The sequence below is a fragment of the Nomascus leucogenys genome, chromosome 16, assembly GCF_006542625.1.
Source record: "Nomascus leucogenys isolate Asia chromosome 16, Asia_NLE_v1, whole genome shotgun sequence".
Classification (NCBI taxonomy): domain Eukaryota; kingdom Metazoa; phylum Chordata; class Mammalia; order Primates; family Hylobatidae; genus Nomascus; species Nomascus leucogenys.
The window spans coordinates 86649494-86668809 of record NC_044396.1 but is presented as its reverse complement, the minus strand read 5'-3'; the positions used below and the strand labels follow the sequence as shown (position 1 = coordinate 86668809).

At 45.2% G+C, this 19316-nt stretch overlaps 1 protein-coding gene across 2 annotated transcripts in view; it reads left to right on the top strand.

The window, feature by feature from the left end:
- Nucleotides 1–19316, top strand: part of ZFAT (zinc finger and AT-hook domain containing) — a 234782-nt gene that overhangs the window by 105959 nt on the left and 109507 nt on the right. For both annotated transcript variants that reach the window (XM_003276274.3, XM_003276277.4), the window contains 4 exons: nucleotides 2607–4063; nucleotides 4873–5105; nucleotides 15485–15572; nucleotides 17444–17593. In XM_003276274.3, the coding sequence (XP_003276322.2) occupies nucleotides 2607–4063; nucleotides 4873–5105; nucleotides 15485–15572; nucleotides 17444–17593 (1928 nt within the window). The remainder of the gene's footprint in view (nucleotides 1–2606; nucleotides 4064–4872; nucleotides 5106–15484; nucleotides 15573–17443; nucleotides 17594–19316) is intronic.

The following is a 19316-nucleotide window of genomic DNA, read 5'->3' as shown; positions in this document are numbered from 1 at the left end:
CTCTGTCTCCCGGGCTGTAGTGCAGTGGTGGGATCTCGGCTCACTGCAAGCTCCACCCCCTGGGTTCACACCATTCTCCTGCCTCAGCCTCCCAAGTAGCTGGGACTACAGGTGCCCACCACCACGCCCAGCTAATTTTTTGTATTTTTATTAGAGACAGAGTTTCACCATGTTAGCCAGGATGGTCTCGATCTCCTGACATCATGATCCGCCCTTCTCAGCCTCCCAAAGTGCTGGGATTACAGGCGTGAGCCACCGCGCCTGGCCGGATTTCTTTGTAAAAGCAGTGGTGAGAGTACCTCTCTGAGGAGGCAGCATTTGGAATAGAACTCACATGGACATCAAAGCTCTGGCATCGGTTCACTGTCACAGTCAATGACTTGAACTTAAGGGTCAGATGGAGGCTGTGTAGCATCCTCATCAGACTCACTATCCTCGAGGGGAACCTGGGCACTAAGGCCTTTACCAGGTATTTGCCTAATAATACAAAAAATCAGAGCAAAAGATTCTCCTAAGACCATTTAGATCTTGCAGTAGAGGAGAAAATATGCAAAGTCTTGATTTATTTATTTAATTAATGTTATGAATCCAGGGTTTCTTTCTTTGGCATTCTTTGTGCCAATAATATGTATCACCTTCTGGATATCTTTGTCATTTGAGAAAGATCCAAATTACTTTCCTTAAATTAGTCTTGGGCTTAGCATGCAGGCATACTAGTAACTTCCAAATTTAAATATTGTAATTACATCACGTGGATTGTACCCTCTGGTATTTATGGACTGCAATCCAATTAAATAAGTTAAATTTAAAGACAAGGCCACCTGTGTTGATCAGACACAGTTGTTTGGATAGTTTTGTAACTATAGACTTTACAGTGAGAGTGGGTACAGTTGAATGGTATCTGGTTAATAGCACTACATGATTATTAGTATGTTTGAGGTCCTTTTTGGATAACCTGGACACATTGTCCAGAGAAAGCGGTTACGGCTGGAGAAGAAGCCTCATTTGCCTCCTTAGACTCATCTGTCAGTGCCTGTCCCTGGTGCCTATTGTGGTACTTTGGTGACTGTCATTTGCTGGTTTCAGAAACAAGGCTTGGCCATTCCAACAGCAATGGAAACCCCACACAGGGAGCCTTCTTTGCGGTACGGTCACTCTGGGGCAGGGTCGCTGCGTGTCAGTGATTTCAGGCAGTAGAGAGGGTAAGCATGCACGTGTAGGCTCTAGAGTCAGAGAGTCTTCCTAGATTCAAGTCCTGACTTCACCACTTACTAACTGTACAACATGGGGCAAATACTCAGTTTTCTCATCTGTAAAGTGAGTATAACAATACAGTTGGGATTAAATACTTAGCATAGAGCTTATCATACTACACATACTCAATAATTATTAGCTGTTATTATTACCATCTCATTCAGCACACACATTACTGTATTGAAAGAGACAGAATTCATGAGGCAGGCGAACCATGCTTTTGTTCTTCACCATATGCATAAAATCTAACGCAGTGTCTGAAACACATTGGCAGGTGTTAACAAATAGTGGCCATTTATGAATAAATGGAATACGACGTTAATAAACAGCAATCCTATTTTCCCCATCTGCGTTCTAAACCAACCATGATAGAGGAGGAGGAAGACGGAGAGCCACACGCCAGCTCTATTACTGACAGAGCTGTGGAGGAGAACAGTGTGGTACAAGTCAGCAGTAGGCTCCTGTTACTGCCTGCAGAATGAGACAGACTTTCTCTCCCACCCGCAGTCCTGGATCGCTCCGGCCAAGCTCACAGAGGCCCAGTTGGCTAAGTGCCCACTGTGTCCCATGCTCACCCCAGGCAGGCACATCCTCACCAGAAATAGGCAGAGCTCAGCTCGTGACTTAGGTCCTGCTCTGAAGTCACCAATCAAACACATTGGTTCTCTTTTCTTGGGAAGAAGTAAGGATATGAAGAAAGGCCAGGGGTCATTCACTAATGGGTGGCCCTCATATGGAAACTTGCAGAAAGGAAAAGAGTCATTCAACAGTTGGTTGAATGAATAGGCAAGTCTGGCTTAACCAAGCTATTGAAAAGGTGGTTGCATCCAGTCTTATGCAGCAGACTGAATTCATTCCATTAAGACTAGTCTTGTTAAAATATCGCAGAATCCACCTAGATCAGCTTGGAACACAGCTGATTATTATTGTGCGTGTTGTGGACAGCACATCTGTCCTTCCTCTTCCGTCTTCCTTCTCTTGCTTCCCTCTTTCCTGTTCTTGAAGCCCCCGTCCAGACAGACATCTCTTCCTCAAGTTTTCTCAGCTACCCTAATCCAGGTTAGAGGGCTCTTTCCTTTTTTGCTGTGTGCATATTCCTATCAATACATACCACGCTGTCAGGCAAACATTTGCCAACCTGTCCTCCCTCCCCCAAGACTGTGAGCTCCTGAAGGACCATGGCACACACGAGCCCTCTGATCCTGTTTGTTGACTGAGTGAATGCACCCATCCAGCATCTGCCCAGTTTCGTTCACTTTTCAGCCTTTAGTGTTTGGTTCATAAAAAGGATGTAGAGTTCATGAGGAACATTCAAGGTCTCCAGATGTAACCATGCTGTCATCTGTTTCTAGGCTAGGTCCCACTCAGCTCAAAATCTTCACTTGTGAATACTGCAACAAGGTCTTCAAGTTCAAGCACTCGCTGCAGGCCCACCTGAGGATCCACACCAATGAAAAGCCATACAAGTGTCCCCAGTGCAGCTATGCCAGTGCCATCAAGGCCAACCTCAACGTGCACCTGCGCAAGCACACTGGAGAGAAGTTCGCCTGCGACTATTGCTCGTTTACCTGCCTGAGCAAGGGCCACCTCAAGGTGCACATCGAGCGAGTGCACAAGAAGATCAAGCAGCACTGCCGCTTCTGCAAGAAGAAGTACTCTGACGTCAAGAACCTCATCAAGCACATCCGAGACGCGCATGACCCACAGGACAAGAAGGTCAAAGAGGCCTTGGACGAGCTCTGCCTGATGACGAGGGAGGGCAAGCGGCAGCTGCTCTATGACTGCCACATCTGTGAGCGCAAGTTCAAGAACGAGCTGGACCGCGACCGCCATATGCTGGTGCACGGAGACAAGTGGCCTTTTGCCTGTGAGCTCTGTGGCCATGGGGCCACCAAGTACCAGGCGCTGGAGCTGCATGTCAGGAAGCACCCATTCGTGTACGTCTGTGCCGTCTGCCGCAAGAAGTTCGTCAGCTCCATCAGGCTGCGCTCCCACATCAAAGAGGTGCACGAGGCTGCCCAGGAGGCCTTGGTCTTCACCAGTTCCATCAACCAGAGCTTCTGTCTCCTGGAGCCTGGTGGGGACATCCAGCAAGAAGCTCTGGGGGACCAGCTACAGCTGGTGGAAGAGGAGTTTGCCCTCCAGGGTGTGAATGCACTCAAGGAAGAGGCCTGTCCTGGGGACACTCAGCTGGAGGAGGGCCAGAAGGAGCCAGAGGCCCCTGGGGAAATGCCTGCCCGAGCTGTGCACCTGGCCTCCCCGCAGGCCGAAAGCACAGCCCTGCCGCCCTGTGAGCTGGAAACCACCGTGGTCTCCTCCTCAGACCTGCATTCTCAAGAGGTGGTTTCAGATGATTTTTTGTTGAAAAATGATAGCTCCTCCGCGGAGGCTCATGCTGCTCCTGAGAAGCCCCCAGACATGCAGCACAGAAGCTCAGTCCAGACACAAGGTGAAGTGATCACACTACTGCTGTCCAAGGCCCAGAGTGCTGGGTCAGATCAGGAAAGCCAGGTCGCCCAGAGCCCCCCAGGGGAAGGGCAGAACATGGCTGCGCTTTCAGCTGGCGACCCAGATCCCAGCAAGTGTCTCAGGTCAAACCCAGCTGAGGCCTTAGACCTCCTCCCTCCAGTAGCTGGTGGTGGGGACACCATCACACATCAGCCTGACTCTTGCAAAGTGGCCCCTGAGCACCGGTCAGGCATCACCGCATTCATGAAGGTCCTGAACAGTTTACAGAAGAAGCAAATGAACACCAGCTTGTGTGAGCGGATCCGGAAGGTTTATGGAGACCTGGAGTGTGAATACTGTGGTAAGGAAAGGCAGCGCTGGTGCATGGCCCTGTCCACAACCATCATGCTGTGGTCACCTCGCATTTGATTTGAGCTCATGTCTGTTTGCAAAGAACACCTTCTAAGTGAGCCACCCCCCTCCATTGTAGATAGGAACGGTGACCCCTGTGTGGCAGTTAGCACTTGGAGACTTGTGGAAGCGGCCGGGATGGCTGCACAGTTGACCGTGTTGGCCTGGTCAGGTGTGTGTGCTGAGGGTTACCCATGACCTCTACCAGAACCCTAACCAAGAAGAATCTTTCTTCTGGCACATGACAAGTTTAAAGTTGAGCTTTAAATTGTGGCCAACTGCTAGATCAGCCAAGAGAGGTTACAAAAGTGGCTGCAGCTCTCTGTAGGGAGGTCCCAAATAGCACCCTGCAACTCACAATGAAAGCATGGCTCCTGGAACTCCTGGGGAGCTGGTGGTACAGGATATAGAAAATCCAGCTCCAGACCTGCTGTCCCAGGAGGGCCGGTAGAACTTAGAGACTTGTAGATGTATGCATGTGCATCATGGTATTTGGCACCATAACTGGTTCTCAGTAAACACTGGCTTCCTCCTCTCCTGGCCCTAACATCATGCAAAAAATAGTAGCACCCTTAATATTTGCAACCTCCCACCTTTGAAAAGTAATTTTCAGACGAAATGTGGTGAAAAGTATGAAGGGTGACCCGGACAAGCGCAAGAGGGAGATAAATATTGTAGATAAAAAATAATAATAATTAAAAAAATTCAAAATCAGTCAAAAAGAAACTTCCTTGTTCTCATGTGAAAATATTTTTTTAGGCAAACTTTTTTGGTACCAAGTGCATTTTGATATGCATGTCCGCACCCACACCCGGGAACATCTGTATTATTGCTCTCAGTGTCATTATTCTTCCATCACCAAAAACTGCCTTAAACGCCATGTAATTCAGAAACACAGTAACATCTTGCTGAAGTGTCCCACCGACGGCTGTGACTACTCGACTCCAGATAAATATAAGCTACAGGCACATCTTAAAGTTCACACAGCGCTGGTAAGTAGCAAGCCCAAGCGGCAGCCCTGTCTCCCCTGGGTGCTCATTGCTTTCTCAAGTTTGTGCTTATATGTAGGTGCCTCCGCTGCAGGTCAGCCCTGAAAACATAGGGCGGTCCTTCTCCTTACACAGCTGTGCACGTGACAGAGGCTTCCCAGGTTCCTTTCACAGCAAGAGTCTCTAGTACGCTGAAAAAAGAGATTAGATGGAACAAATTGTTTCCTGTGCAAATTTTTTTAGCATCAGATAAAGTCTACAGAAGAAATATCTATAGAGTAGAAGTAAAGTCCGAATTTCTCAAATGACATTTTAAAGAATAATTAATAGCAGAGATAGCAGTAATAGCTCCTACTGAACGTGGTTGAGAGGTTGAATTGGATAATGCTGTACAGTGATGAGAACAGTATTTGGTTCAGAGTAAGAGCATAGTAGATGTTGATGACCACTGTTGTCACAGTTTTGTGTTATTTATTTTAGTCTCTGGGAGAGAATGTCTTTGAAGCACGTTTATTTTTAAAAAGTGACATGTTAATTCAAGATGCTGTTAATATTCACAAAGGTAAATTTCTTTAGGTCTTTGGTGGAGGATCTTGTAACACAATGAATGAATGTTCATTTTTGCAAATTCTAATCTAACTCAAGAGGCTGACACCTGAGAGTGATTTGAGACTTCTTCAAGTTATAAAGGAAGCACATCTGGCCCCAGGTGTGGTTCTGTTTTAATTAATGCCTTTTTATGCTACAGACAGCAAAAAGTGAAGCTTCAGACATTTGATGTGCTACCATGGTTTCCTGGCATAAAAATCATAGCAGTTTGTCACTAAGGGTAAAGTCAGGTGTTTGGGTGTGGTGAGTAGGTCAGAGCATGGACTTTGGGGTTGGATACCTGGATTCAAACACTGTCTCCAGCACTGTCACAGGCCCTGTGGCCTTGGGCAACCTGAGGCCTGTATGAAATAGCCTTCTGTGTAAGATACATATTTTTAACAAATCTATTTTGTATACATCCACACACATATGCATATACACACATATATTTACACACGTGCTTATACACACCTACACACATACACTTATATGCGTGCACACACACACATACACATCTATGTACAGTACTCTAAAGAACTTGGCACAGTACTTGTCATATACTTGACTGTGTACCGGCTATTGCTTGTCACTTGGCACTTCTCAGTACACATTGTCTCTCCTTCCTTTTCTTTCTCTCTCTCTTTGAGTAGCATGTGAAGACACATTGTTTGTAATTCCTCATAGAACTGCTGTTACGTAGGTACTGCTTCCAGTACGCTATTATGGCCAGGATAAGTGAGGTGGCAGAATTCATTAAAGTGATTTTGCTGGAAACTCATATGAAGTCGGGAGGGAGCAAAGCCAATATGAGAACGAGTTCTTGGGAGAAGCCTTTGAATATGGCAATAAAGACTAGGAAGCAGACTGCTGGGTCTTCACCCTGGCTCCCCCGTTTACCATGTGTTTAGCCTTGGGAAAAGTCATGTGTGACCTACTTGCCTCAGTTTACCCATCCTTGGGTGAGGATGAAGTGAGAGAATAGATGTAAGTGTCTCAGAACAGTGCCTGGCATGGAGCAAGCACTGTGTGTCATGGACTGTTATCATTATTGATTCTACTTCTCCTTTTGGAACTTGCTGCTCTGGATTTAGAGATTTTGAAACATAGGCCGAAAGAATGACAAGAAAAAGGAAGTCGTAAGTGAGCTTTACCACCTGGGACTGTATGTATTCTTCAGTGCCCAAATCTTGCCTGCCTGTTGTGAGGGACCCATGGTTCAGCCCAGCGATTTTCTTCCCCAGCTGCTGATGCCTGGCTTCCTGGCCACATCCCTGAGCCTCATGATCAGCAGGGGAGTGTCAGGAGTGTGCGCTGAGATCTTTGGCCCCAGTCTCATCTGTCTTCATTCTTTTTAATAAACCAGCATTTAAAGAGGTTGCTCTTTTCAGCTTTCTATGGTTATGAATCTTCCTTCTGAGAGGATTATCTCTTCAATGTGAACACATAGGATGGCATCTGGGGAAATACATGTTGGGGGAAAGGAAAGGAACAGCTGCTGTGTTTATCCTGTGGGTCAACTCCTTGTGCAGTCTTAATTCTCATACTACTTCTAGGAGCTGGAGTATTTCCTCCACTGGGCAGATTAGGGGCCTGGCATTACAGAGTCATTTGGTAACTTGCTCATGGTCGTGCCATTGGTAAGGGACAGAGACAGAATTCAAGCCCACATTCTCACCACTGCCCGGGGCTGCTCATTTTGTTGTAGTTGGTCATTAACAGCAGCCACATGGCTCTTGGTAGGTCTCTTGGACACTTGTCCATCATCTGAAGGAATGTGGTTGAGGCAGATGTTGTGCCATGAGGGCAGGGACTGTGCTGATTCTTTCTGTGCTGTTAAGTGGCAGTTGTGCTTTATGCTACAATAATAAAATTTCTATGCAACTAACTGCAAGAGAAGAGCACTGTGCTGAATAAGGGGGTGTGACTCAGTTGACCTTATAAAAAAGATATGCTAGCCTGCTTCTCATTAGCTCTCACATTTTCTTAGAAGTTGTAAGTTTAACTTCAGTCTTTTCCCTCACTGATATTTGCAGTTCTTCCAGCTGAAACGCTTTTAAAGGTGAATGTGTTGCTGCTGCTTCCAAAGCCAGCCAGCACTGGCTGGAGGCCCCTCCTCTACATGTCAGGCATTGAGATTTTCAAGTAAGACCTGGTCCCTGCCTTCAGGGTGCTCTTGGTTTTGTGAAGGGGGAGCTAAACAAGTAAACAGTAATGGCAAAATGGCAACGTGAGAGGGACAGTGACATCAATACAACAATGTACTCCCCCCAAAAAAAAATTTGCCTGGAAAGGGCCTGGGAGGAAGGGTTCTGAGGGCTGTCTGGAGGAAGGGGTTCTGAGGTTATGAGTAGATTTGGGCCAGGAAAGAGAGTGAGGAGGAAATTCCCAGCAGAGTCAACAGCACACACCAAGGGGAAGCTTTTTGTATTTACTCCAGGATATTGAATTACTCAACATTTTCCATAAAGCAGGTGGACCATATTGCCAACATAGTAAGATAGCATGATTTATGAAAACAGGTTCCAGGATTTTTAGTTTAGACAACATTTGTCTTTTGAGCCTGCAAATTATTTTTGTAATGAAGCCAAGGGTACCAAGAAAATGTTGATACAGTACAAAAAAAAAATCTGCTTTCCCAGAATGAAGACTCTTTTGATCTGATAATAAAGTTGCTATTGCAAAGTGTTTTAAATAGAATTCCGTATTTTCAAGGACAGTTAAGGTGGATTTTTTTTGGTAACAGCTTTACTTTATCAAGATATATTTTACATAGCATACAATTTGCATATTAAAGTGTGAAATCAAATTTTTTTTTTAGTGTATTCACGGAGTTGTGCAACTATCACCATAGCTAATTTCAGAGCTTTTTCATCATCCCATAAAGGAACCTGGTACCCATCAGCTGCCATCCCTTGTTCCCCTCCCTGAGCCCTAGGCAGCTATTAATCTACTTTCTATATCTGTGGATTTGCCTGTTCTTTCTTTCATATGAAATTTCTTTCATTTCATATGAAAGAAATAATAAAATATGTATATTCAATATACATTTTGAATATTGACTTTTGTGACTCATTTCTGTCACTTAATTCATCCATGCTTTCGTTTTTATAGCTGAATAATATTCCATTGCGTGGATACACTGCATTTCATCAGTTGATGGCATTTTTTAGTGGTAATTTCACCAAGACAGTACCTCCCAACTACAGAGTGTTTTAAATCCACAGGATTCAATCTAATTCTTTGTGAAATCACCTAAGAAAGCATGGAGGTTAATTCTAGGAGGTTAAGTATTAACCTTTCCTTAAAAGGGTTTTCAAAAATTATGAAGCATCTAAGAAAAATTATGAAGCATCTAAGAAAAGTTATTTTATTCGCCACCCACCAGGATTTAGCCGTGTCATTGTCACTGTTTTGACACTTGTACCATTATTGCTGCCATGAAGTGGATAAAACTGGGAATTTGGAGTTATGGGACAGGGCTCTCTGGCTCTACGTCTGTGGACTGTGCAGACTGCTTGGTCTTTATTTCCCTTTACCTGAAAGTGGAGTGAAAAATACTTCCCTGCTTTCTCTGGATGGTGGCAGTGCTCCAGTGGGATAGCATGATTGTGCTTTGTGATGTAAAAGTGCCTTGTGGATGTCCATGTGGTTGATCTTAGGACTGTGATCATGGCAGGGTCTAGCTGGGTCAGGAGAATGGTGCTGTTCTGATCAGGAAATGCATGGGACCTGGGGCGAGACCTTGCACCAGCGTGGGGCTTAGTTTCCTTACCTGTGACCCTGGAGATGGAAGCAGGTATTATAATTCTGGCTGTCTGGCCTTCTGCATTAGTTTCAGTGTTTACTGCTTTTAGCACAGATTCCCATGAAGAGCAGAAATGAAGGAGATTAAAATTAGCCATCTCCCCCACCTGCCCCTCAAATGGGCCCATATCCAAGTTCTTTCCAGTTGTATCAGGACTGTAGGATATTCTGGCTGTGTGCCTGTTTCTGTGACTCTTACAGCCATTTATTAGCCAAGGATAAACCTAATGATTGGAAAGAATGTGTACATTTAACAAAATTTCTTCCCACTACCTCCTTCTTCCAATTAGTAACTAGATGATGTCAACTTACAGTCAAAGATGTCTTGGCATTGAAGAAATATGGGGACCTAGTCAAGAGAGTTAGTCAGTGACATTTCTGGAGCAAATCCACTTTTAACAGCACTGTGCAAACTTTATAAAGGGGGCACTTGAAACGATTTTAGTAGGATGAGAGGAGGCTTTAGGTTCTGATGTGCCCGAGTTCAGCCCCGTATCTGTCTCTGTGATTTGGGGCAAATCCTTAGCCTCCTTGAGCCTCAGTTTTCTCATCTATCAAAATGGAGATAAAAAGTACTTTCCTCTGCCTCTTTGGGCTGTGAGGACTGCATTATAAAATATGTACTGTACACAACACCCAAGTCAGCATTCTCTCTCTGTCTGTCTCAAAAAAAAAAAAGATCCATTAGAAGGTTGTGAAATCAGTTTAGTGATTCACAGCTAGGATATCTTATAAATGAAACAGAATAAAATAAAATAGAATTTGTCAGCATTATTCACCTCTACCAAGGGTAAGTATTATTTTCAGAGACCTTTGTTTCAGTGTTTAAATGTTTATCTGTCAGTGTGTGCATGAATGTGCTGGGTATTGCTGTCAGATGGGTGACCCCTGTGGGTCTCCTTAAATACATATTTAGTGGCCTAAATCACATAATTCATGACCTCCTCAGTCAGAGTCTCATGGGGATAATTGTTATGAATGACATTCCTGGGCTCCTGCCTCCACCATAATTTGAGGTGGGATCTGAGAATCTGTTATTTAAAGTTCCTTCTGACACAAAAGTGTGAGGCAGCAGGAAGTGGAGCATCTGGTGGATGTTTATGATATGCCAGTTTATTCCCTTTATTTCTAGCCTGTGTTGCTTCTCAGAAAACCTCAAAGATACCCGATGCTAAGGGTCTTGTAGCAGTTACAGCCTGAGCTTGAGAGTTGGTACATTTGATGTTACTTTCTGACTCTGGGACTTAAAAGTGGTGTGGCTCCATAACCTAACAAATCCACTGGAAATGAAGACAACAGGACCCACCTCCATGGGAGTTTAGCAAGATCATGTTTGTAAGGGACACAGCATATAGGGAGGGGCCTGTCTAGAGTAATTCATCCTTCTAATCCTCCTTTTCAGTAGGAGGAGGAGGAAGAAGAGGAATAGTAATAGTGATTGGTGGTGGTGCATCTACTGAGTCTGATGGTCTCTCAACAAATGTTTAGAATACTTAACCTTTTTCATTGAGAAGTGCATAGTATTTCTTTGGCTATCAAGGTACACATATTCAAAAGAAATCTTACATGTACTTTCTGGAGATAAGCTAAAATAATATATTGCCAACAAAACACTGAGAAGGTAGAGGAAGCTACTTTCAATCTCTTTCTGAAAATAAATGGGTACACCCAGTCAGTATGTGTACTTTTAAAGTAGAGGACATGTTATTTAATTAAAATGATTGCACATAATGTTTTCCCTTCCCAAGAGCTATAAGAAAATGGTCTTTTCTTACTTGATCACAAAACAAGGTTGTTTCTGTGTTGCTCCATTTAGGTGTATTATCCACTGTCCGGGAGACCTCAGGCTACCAGAGCATGTTGTGTATAGATCAGCTTCATTTCAGCAAAAACTGAGATTCAAAATTGAAAGGGCATCACATGGCAAAACAGAACTATTTCCGGTGGAAAGGAAAACGCTTGAGTTGAAATCCTAAATCGAGCACGTTCTGGCTTTCTTCTAACTTGTTCAAATCAGTTGCAATTTCAGCATCACTTTTCCTGTGCTTTGCTGCACTTTCTGCAGACATCCTCACTGATGGTTGGGTTCCACGTGTTGACACATCTCTTTCTTGATGAGCATTAGAGCGCCTGAGAGTCTCACACCTCTTCCTCAGTGCAGCGCCTGACACATAGCAGGGGCCCTGTAGCAGTTGAGGAATGAATGAGTAAGTTCATGGAGGAAAGCACATGCCCTGACTGTGGCCTTTATTCCTGAGAAATGGTTGAGTAGAAACCCCCACCTTTATTTTTTAAAGCACCTGCCGCTAAGGCATAGACCAGATGAGGTTTGCCCGGAGCAGAGAGCTGGGCTGTGAGCCTCAGGCTTGGGGCTGACCCTGCACCCCAGGCCATGCCATGGCTTCGTGCAGCATCTTCCTTCTTTCAAAGGGTGCTGATTGCTTTGAAGGCCATTTCTGTCAGAGCAAACAGACTCCAAAAGCTGGGCTGTCCTACCGTCATTAAGGCACGGGTCTCTCAGACTCTCCATCTCTGCTGGGAGCTCTTTTAACCACCACTCTTTTTAAGTTTGCTGTGTCAGTCTGAGTTTTCATCTCTGGTATGGAACTGAGGTTTTGAAAAAGAAGTCAGTGAGTCCTAAGAGTTCCCCCCACCACCCCCGCCTAGTACCCTTTACCACCATCTGTGTCCTTCTGACAGTCTTCAAAGGCATCAAAAAATAAGGGCCCTGATAAGCTCTGAGATAAATTGCTTTCTGACTATCAGAGATTAAAAGAAAAAAAATCAAATAGCAGAGGCTCAGGGGAGATCACTGTAAACTCCTTCAAAGCCCTTCTGAACGCCTCCATCAACTCTGATGATGGGGGCACCGAGAGGCAGCCAGGGGTGGTGGAGGTCTCCTCCAGGATGCCCGCCTGATCTGGGGCATCTTGCCCAAGGCCAAGGGCAGAGGAGGACAGTGACAGGAGTACTCTGAGGAGCCCTGAGCCTCTGGTGTAGCCTGTGTGGGGACCTGTGGCATTGCCTGGCCAGAAAACTTCGGACAGTTTCTTAAGAGGTGCCTGGATCCCTTGGACATGTGCGCCTGGCTGGCGTTGCTTGGTATTCAGATGTTTGGTAGGAAGTGCATCGAAACCATTTGGTTGTTCAGAGGGACTTTTGGTTTGGTTTGGTTTTGGTTTTTAATGTAAAGTACATTTTTTCTAAGTGTACGCTGGGGAGCACCAAAGGAGGTGGAGGGTGCTCGTTCAGATCCCGCTCTCAGAGACTCCCAGGGAATATTAGCCCATGAGGAGGGCTGCTGTCTCAGGCTGAGTTGCGTGATAGCAATGCAGGAACCACAGCAGCAAAGTCTTTCAGATTTATTGAGCACTCACTATAGGACAGGCTCCATTCTAAACACTCTATGTCTTTTTCATCTCCCTTATCCTTCTTGTGACCCTGTGAAGGAGGCCTTGTTTTTTATTTCCATTTTACAGACGATGAAACGGAGGCACTGAGAGGTTAAATCATTTGCGCAAAGTTCTACAGCTAATAAGGGGCAAAACCAAGATTTGAACCCAGGGCTCTGAGCCCTGAACCTGTTCTGCTAGTCAGGGTCTCACAAGAGCATGAGCTCTGGAGTCCAGCTCTGCCCTCGGTGTAGTGTGAACCTTGGGCAAGTTTCTAAAGACCTCATAGGATATGGTATGTAAATCACTTCGCATCCAGGGAGTTCTTAAGAAGTGGTAGCTCTTTTGCTTTTTATTATTTAGAGCAGGAGTAGACTGCTCGGCGGGGAGCACAGTGAGGAGAGCATTCATCACACAAGGCGTGGAACACACTTGGTGCCTTGTGGAGCTCACAGTAGGGGCTCGACAAGTAGAGGGAATTAGTCCTTCTGTAAATCCAAGTGAGCGTGGAGTGGATTAACCTCCCCAAAAACACACACGGCCCAAAACATTTCCTTGCAGTGGCAGTTCTGAATTTTTTGTTTTTACTTTTTATTCAGCTGTCTGCGCAGAGTCCTCCCTACCAGGGTTTGGCTCTCTGTAAGCTGTGGGTTTGGTAAGCATGGCAGTCAAAGTGCCACATGCTGGTGGTATAAACAGCAGATTTTTACTGTCACACTATTCTGGAGAGCAGAAGGCAGAGGTCAAGGTGTTGGCAGGGCCGCTTCCTCCTGAGGGCTGTAGGGGAGGATATGGTCCGTGCCTCTCTCTGAGCTTCAGGTGATTTGCTGTCTGTCTTTGGCATTTCTTGGCTGGCAGATGCATTGCTGTGGTCTCTGCCTCCATCTGCACATGGTGTTCTCCCTGTGTGCAGCTCTGTGTTCAAATTTCCCCTTTTTATAAGGACACCAGTCACATTGGATGAGGGCCCACCCTAGTGACCTCATTTTAACTAGATTACCTCTGTAAAGACCCTATCTCCAAATAAGGTCACATTCTGAGGTATTGGAGGTTAGGACGCCAACATGTGATTTTTTAGGGGATACAATTCAACCAATAACACCCATGCTGGGGGAAAAGATTGATATGAAATTGCCCTCAAGTGAGTGCTGAGAGCAAAGGGAGGTGAGCAAAAGCCGTATCTTGGTAATTCACAAAAGCTTCTTCCTAATTGAGAATGTTACACCATGGTGGCCCTGGCTGTGAAGCTGCAGCAGTGCAGTATGAACAGCCTACCTGCAGCCTCAGTGGGACACTGAGGGGCAGGAGGCATCCTGGGTGGCCACCCGCACACTCTGCTTCCAACACTGGCTCCTCCTCTCAGACTTTGGGCTTATCTCCTGGGCCTCGTTTTCTTAATCTGTAACATGAGCGTGAACTGTGCCTATCTTTTGTGAGTGGTTGTGAGTCTCAATAAAATCACTTGCCTGTGCAATCCCTGCGTTGAGTGCTGGCGGACATAATATGCTCTTGGGTTATAGAGTAGCACTGGTCTGTGTGGTAGACCTGCAGCCTTGAGGTTGAGTACCACCCACCTCCACAGAACTCTCCCCTCTAAGCCCCATCCCTTCCTTCTGAAATGGGGCTGATGCCATTCCCCCATTCCCCTACTCTCGAGCTCGCCAGGCTGTGCAGCACCCGGTAGAGGCTGTATGTATGTGCTTGGAAGGATGTACTTTGTCTGGTTTTGATGAAGCTGATGATAATGATGGTGCTGATGAGAATGCTAGTGTTGATGATGGTGATGGGGGTCGTGGTGATGTTGATAGTGGTGGTGGTGATGGTGGCAGTGTTGGTTGTGATGACTGTTGATAGTGGTGGTGATGGTGATGATGGTGATGGTGGTGGTAGTGGTGATGGTGGTGATGACTGTTGATAGTGCTAGTGGTGGTGATGGTGGTGGTGATGGTGATGGTGGTGGTGATGACTGTTGATAGCGCTAGTGGTAGTGGTGGTGGTGGTGGTGATGGTGATGGTGGTTGTGGTGTTGTTGATGGGGTGGTGATGGTGGTGTTGGTTTTGGTGGTGATGACTATTGATAGTGCTGCTGGTGGTGGTGATGATGGTGATGGTGATGGTGGTCGTGGTGTTGATGGTGGTGATGGCGTTGGTTGTGGTAGTGGTGATGACTATTGATGATAGTGGTGGTGGTGGTGGTGATGATGGTGATGATGGTGGTGGTAGTGGTGATGGTGGTGATGATTGGTTATAGTGCTAGTGGTGGTGATGGTGGTGATGATGGTGATGGTGATGGTGGTCGTGGTGTTGATGGTGGTGATGGCGTTGGTTGTGGTGGTGGTGATGACTATTGATGGTGCTGGTGGTGGTGATGATGGTGATGATGGTGGTGGTAGTGGTGATGGTGGTGATGACTGGTGATAGTGCTAGTGGTGGTGATGGTGGTATTGATGATGGTGATGGTGGTGGTGATGACTGTTGATAGCGTGAGTGGTAGTGGTGGTGGTGGTGGGTGATGATGGTGATGGTGGTGGTTATTTTTTACAGGCCACAGATTTAAATGAGAAAGTCAATTGATTATGTTCTCTTTCTATTAAGGACAAAAGGAGTTATTCTTGTCCTGTTTGTGAAAAGTCTTTTTCAGAGGATCGATTGATAAAGTCACATATCAAGACCAACCATCCTGGTAAGGTTGTGCATTTTAGAGTGGAAGATTAATGTTAAAAATGCTTATGTTTATTTTAAAACAATGTTTTACATTAACTGCACTATATAGAAACAAAAACGGATGAAGCTGTGAATACATTCATGGGAAACAAACATCTTTATTCAACGCTGGGAAGTTGATGTAATTATTTATTTCCTTTTGTTCTTTTATCTGGTCTTCAGATGCATCTGCCCTCACCCCTGCAATTTCAGTGATACCCCCTGCCTCTTTTAATGGGAACTTTGCATGCCTTTGGATGAGTTGCATATGAGGCAGGGTTGTTGTCATAAGCTTGTGTTACCCAGAGTGGTGGTTTGTAAGGGGTGTTGGCTCCTGCCCAGGCTGAGGAGCATCCTTGAGTTGGAGAGACAATCACCATGGGTCTTCTCATATTCTACACTGCTCAGGTGCATGAGGCATCAGCTACCTGGGTGTTCATACCTTGTCATTTCTGTTTGTGCCACCTGGAACATTTTCCCTTCTGCCCTGCCTGGTTAATTCCTGTTCATTCTTTGCATTCTTCCTCAGAGCCCTGCCTTTGGGGAGGCTTTTGTAGCTTCCAGCCTGGCTGAGGGTCCACCCCCCACCCCTGCTAACATCACACACGGCGCACTGACCACTGTGCTCCAGTCACTGTGACTCTCCAGCAACTCCCATGGGCTCCCTGAGGCGGGGCTTATCCGCAGATCTCCAGTGCCTCCACAGGCAGGCCCAAGAAGGCAGACAAGGGTGTTGTGTGTTTTATGAGGGAGTAACAGATACTCCTTCTACATGTGCCTCTCCCTTAGTATCTGTCGCTTTTTTCCTGTTCTTTATTTTGTATCTGCTCTTGGTATAAGGGAACTGACTCATTGATTATAAATGGAGGAAGATAAAGAAATAATAGAAGGGCACTAACACTCATGTTTCAGCTGGGAATGGACAGAGCTGTGAGGCCTTCATCTGTGTGGGCTATGTGCTTCTCTGAAGGCCTAGCTCTGTCCTTCTCATGTTAACTCATGTCCTAAGTAATATGGGATCCAATGTGAGCCAAAGTTATTCTTAAAACAGCTAGCCTTTGCTGATGAACAGATGTAACACATTATTTTATTATTATTTTAAACTTTTTATTCCAGAAAATCCCAAAATACAAGAGCACACAGAACAATGCCAGGAACCTCCTGTATCTGTCACTCAGCTTCCACAGTTATCCACATTTTGTCAAACTCTTCTTCACATGTATCTACCATACACACTTTTCTTCTTCTAGGATATTTTAAAGTATATTCCAGACAGTGTGTAATTCCTCCATAAAAACCTTTAAAATGCATCTCCATCTAATAAGGATTGCTTTCAACATAACCACCGTGTTACCAGTAAAGCAAATAGGATCAACTGTCATTCATTATTGCCACCTATTATCAATCTGTTTAAAATTTCCCCAATTTCCCCAAGATTTTTCTTTTTAACTGTTGGTTTGCTTGAACCAGCATCCATGCATTTGCATCTAGTGGTTTAGTTCCTTACGTTTCTGTTTCTTGTTTCCTCTAGTGCCCCGCTATGCTTTTTTCTATGACATTGACTTATGGGGGAAACTGAGTCACTTTTCCTTTAGACAGTTTCACTTTCTGCATTTGTGTGGTAATTGCCTTGTGATGTTGCTTCTCCATTCCTCATATGTGATGTTAACAGATACTGAGATCTGAGACTCGATTTGGTTCTGGTTTAACTTTTTAGGTGAAAATTCTGTCTCTGGACACCATGAGGCACACCTTGATTCCTCCTGTGGTGCTGCTTAACAATGAGGTTTATTTATGTCTACCTTCCCCTGAGGTGCTCTGACTCCTTCTGACATCCTGCTTTTCTTCTAGAGGTCTCCATGAGCACCATTTCTGAGGTTCTCGGGAGGAGGGTTCAGCTGAAAGGGCTAATTGGAAAGAGAGCCATGAAATGCCCATATTGTGACTTTTATTTCATGAAGAATGGCTCAGACCTTCAGCGTCATATTTGGGCTCATGAAGGTGAGTATTCATCTTTCCAAATTGGGCACCTTTCTAACTTTGTGCTTCCATCCTTCATTTTGGGAGTACATTAAGAGGAAGCCATATCTTCACATCCCTGTTGTTAGAATTTCCTTAGCACAGTGAGAGGTGTGTCCATCAACCAGCTACAAACAGTAATTTAAACCATTACTTAATTAGTTGCAATTGCAATGAATCGAGGTGTGCACTCCTTCATAGGTCTCATTGCAATTGTAGTGAAATAAATCACCATGACTCGCCTGCTGGAAAGTAGGTACCTTGAGAACAGGAACACCAGAGACTTATTCATGGCAGGAACTCCAGTGCCCACCCTGTGCCCTGTGCGTAGCAGGTTTTCCAGAACTGTTGGTATTATGAATGAAGGAAGGAGGGCAGCAAGTAGTTCTCCCATTCCAGCAGTGTGGAGTGTTACCATTCAGGCTATGGCGAAGGAATTCAGAAGGTGGAAAGGCAAAATGGAGATGAGGAAATGGAGAGAAGAAGGTAGGCTATGCTTTTGGGTTGCTTGCCAATGAAGGGAAGTGTGGGGCCACTCTCAGGGCTTTGGGAAGTTGGAAGTGAAGATTCTGCTAGGGCAACAGACCGTCAACTTTGTTTTCTCCCCCTGGATAAGGACATGGCCCTCCTAGGGATTAGGGTAGGAGCCAAGGGGCCAGGGAAGGCCCTTCCAGACACCTGCATCAGGTCCCTGCCTGTTAGTTAGGAACCTGGAATGCTGCAGATAGGAAAACAGGACTCAAGGGGGATGAAGGATGAAATATTTTCTACAATATGGGATAAAATGACCTATTTATAGGTCCCAGGGAAGGAACTATTAAGGAGAGAGAGACCAATGGTTCAGTAATGAGAATCATAACTGACAGATTGGGAACCTGGAGAAGGCAGAAGGAGCTGAAATTCCAAGGTTGGAAGCTACTTTTTTGTTTATCAGCATATAATGAGCACCTACTAGATGCCAGTGCTCAGTGTTTGAACTCACGTTATTGGAGTCAGTATTCTCAACAACCTTAAAGGCGGGTGCTGTTACCATCCCCATTTTACTAATGAGGAAAAAGGTTTAGAGAGATGAAGTAATTGGCCCAGGGTCACACAGCTAACAAGTGGCAGAACTGGGATTTGAACCAATGCCATCTGATTCCGAAACCCTTGCTCATCTCTTCTGAACTGACTTGTTTCAGGAGGAGGAGGCACCTCCTACACTGAGACAGGAGTGAAGGGGGTGAGGGTAGTAGCAGGTATGTGTATATACACGTGTTGTTTCTTTGTTATGAAGTTGAAGACATTCATAGCTGATGGTCACAGTTTGCTCAGCAAAGAATGCCAAGAAGGCAGGCTTGGAATGGCGTTCATGGGAATCAGCAGGGAGCTGACCCTGATGGAAGCACAGAGGGCCAAGCAGAGGCTGGAGACCATAGGCTTATAAAGGCATCAAACTGTAATTGTACTCACATGAGAAGAAGTGAGAGAACTGGGTTCAAATCCCACCCTCACCATGTGTGATGGACAAATAATTCCATCTCTCTGAAACTCAGTTTGTTTATCTATAATGTGATCTGCTTTGGGATTTGTTGCAAGGATCAACGAGATAATTTATGTAAAACCCTTAGTAGAAGGCTTAGCACATATTGGGTACTTAATACATGGCTGATGCTATTGTGTTAAGTAAATACTTGTGATGATGCAGTAATGTGGCATATGTGCC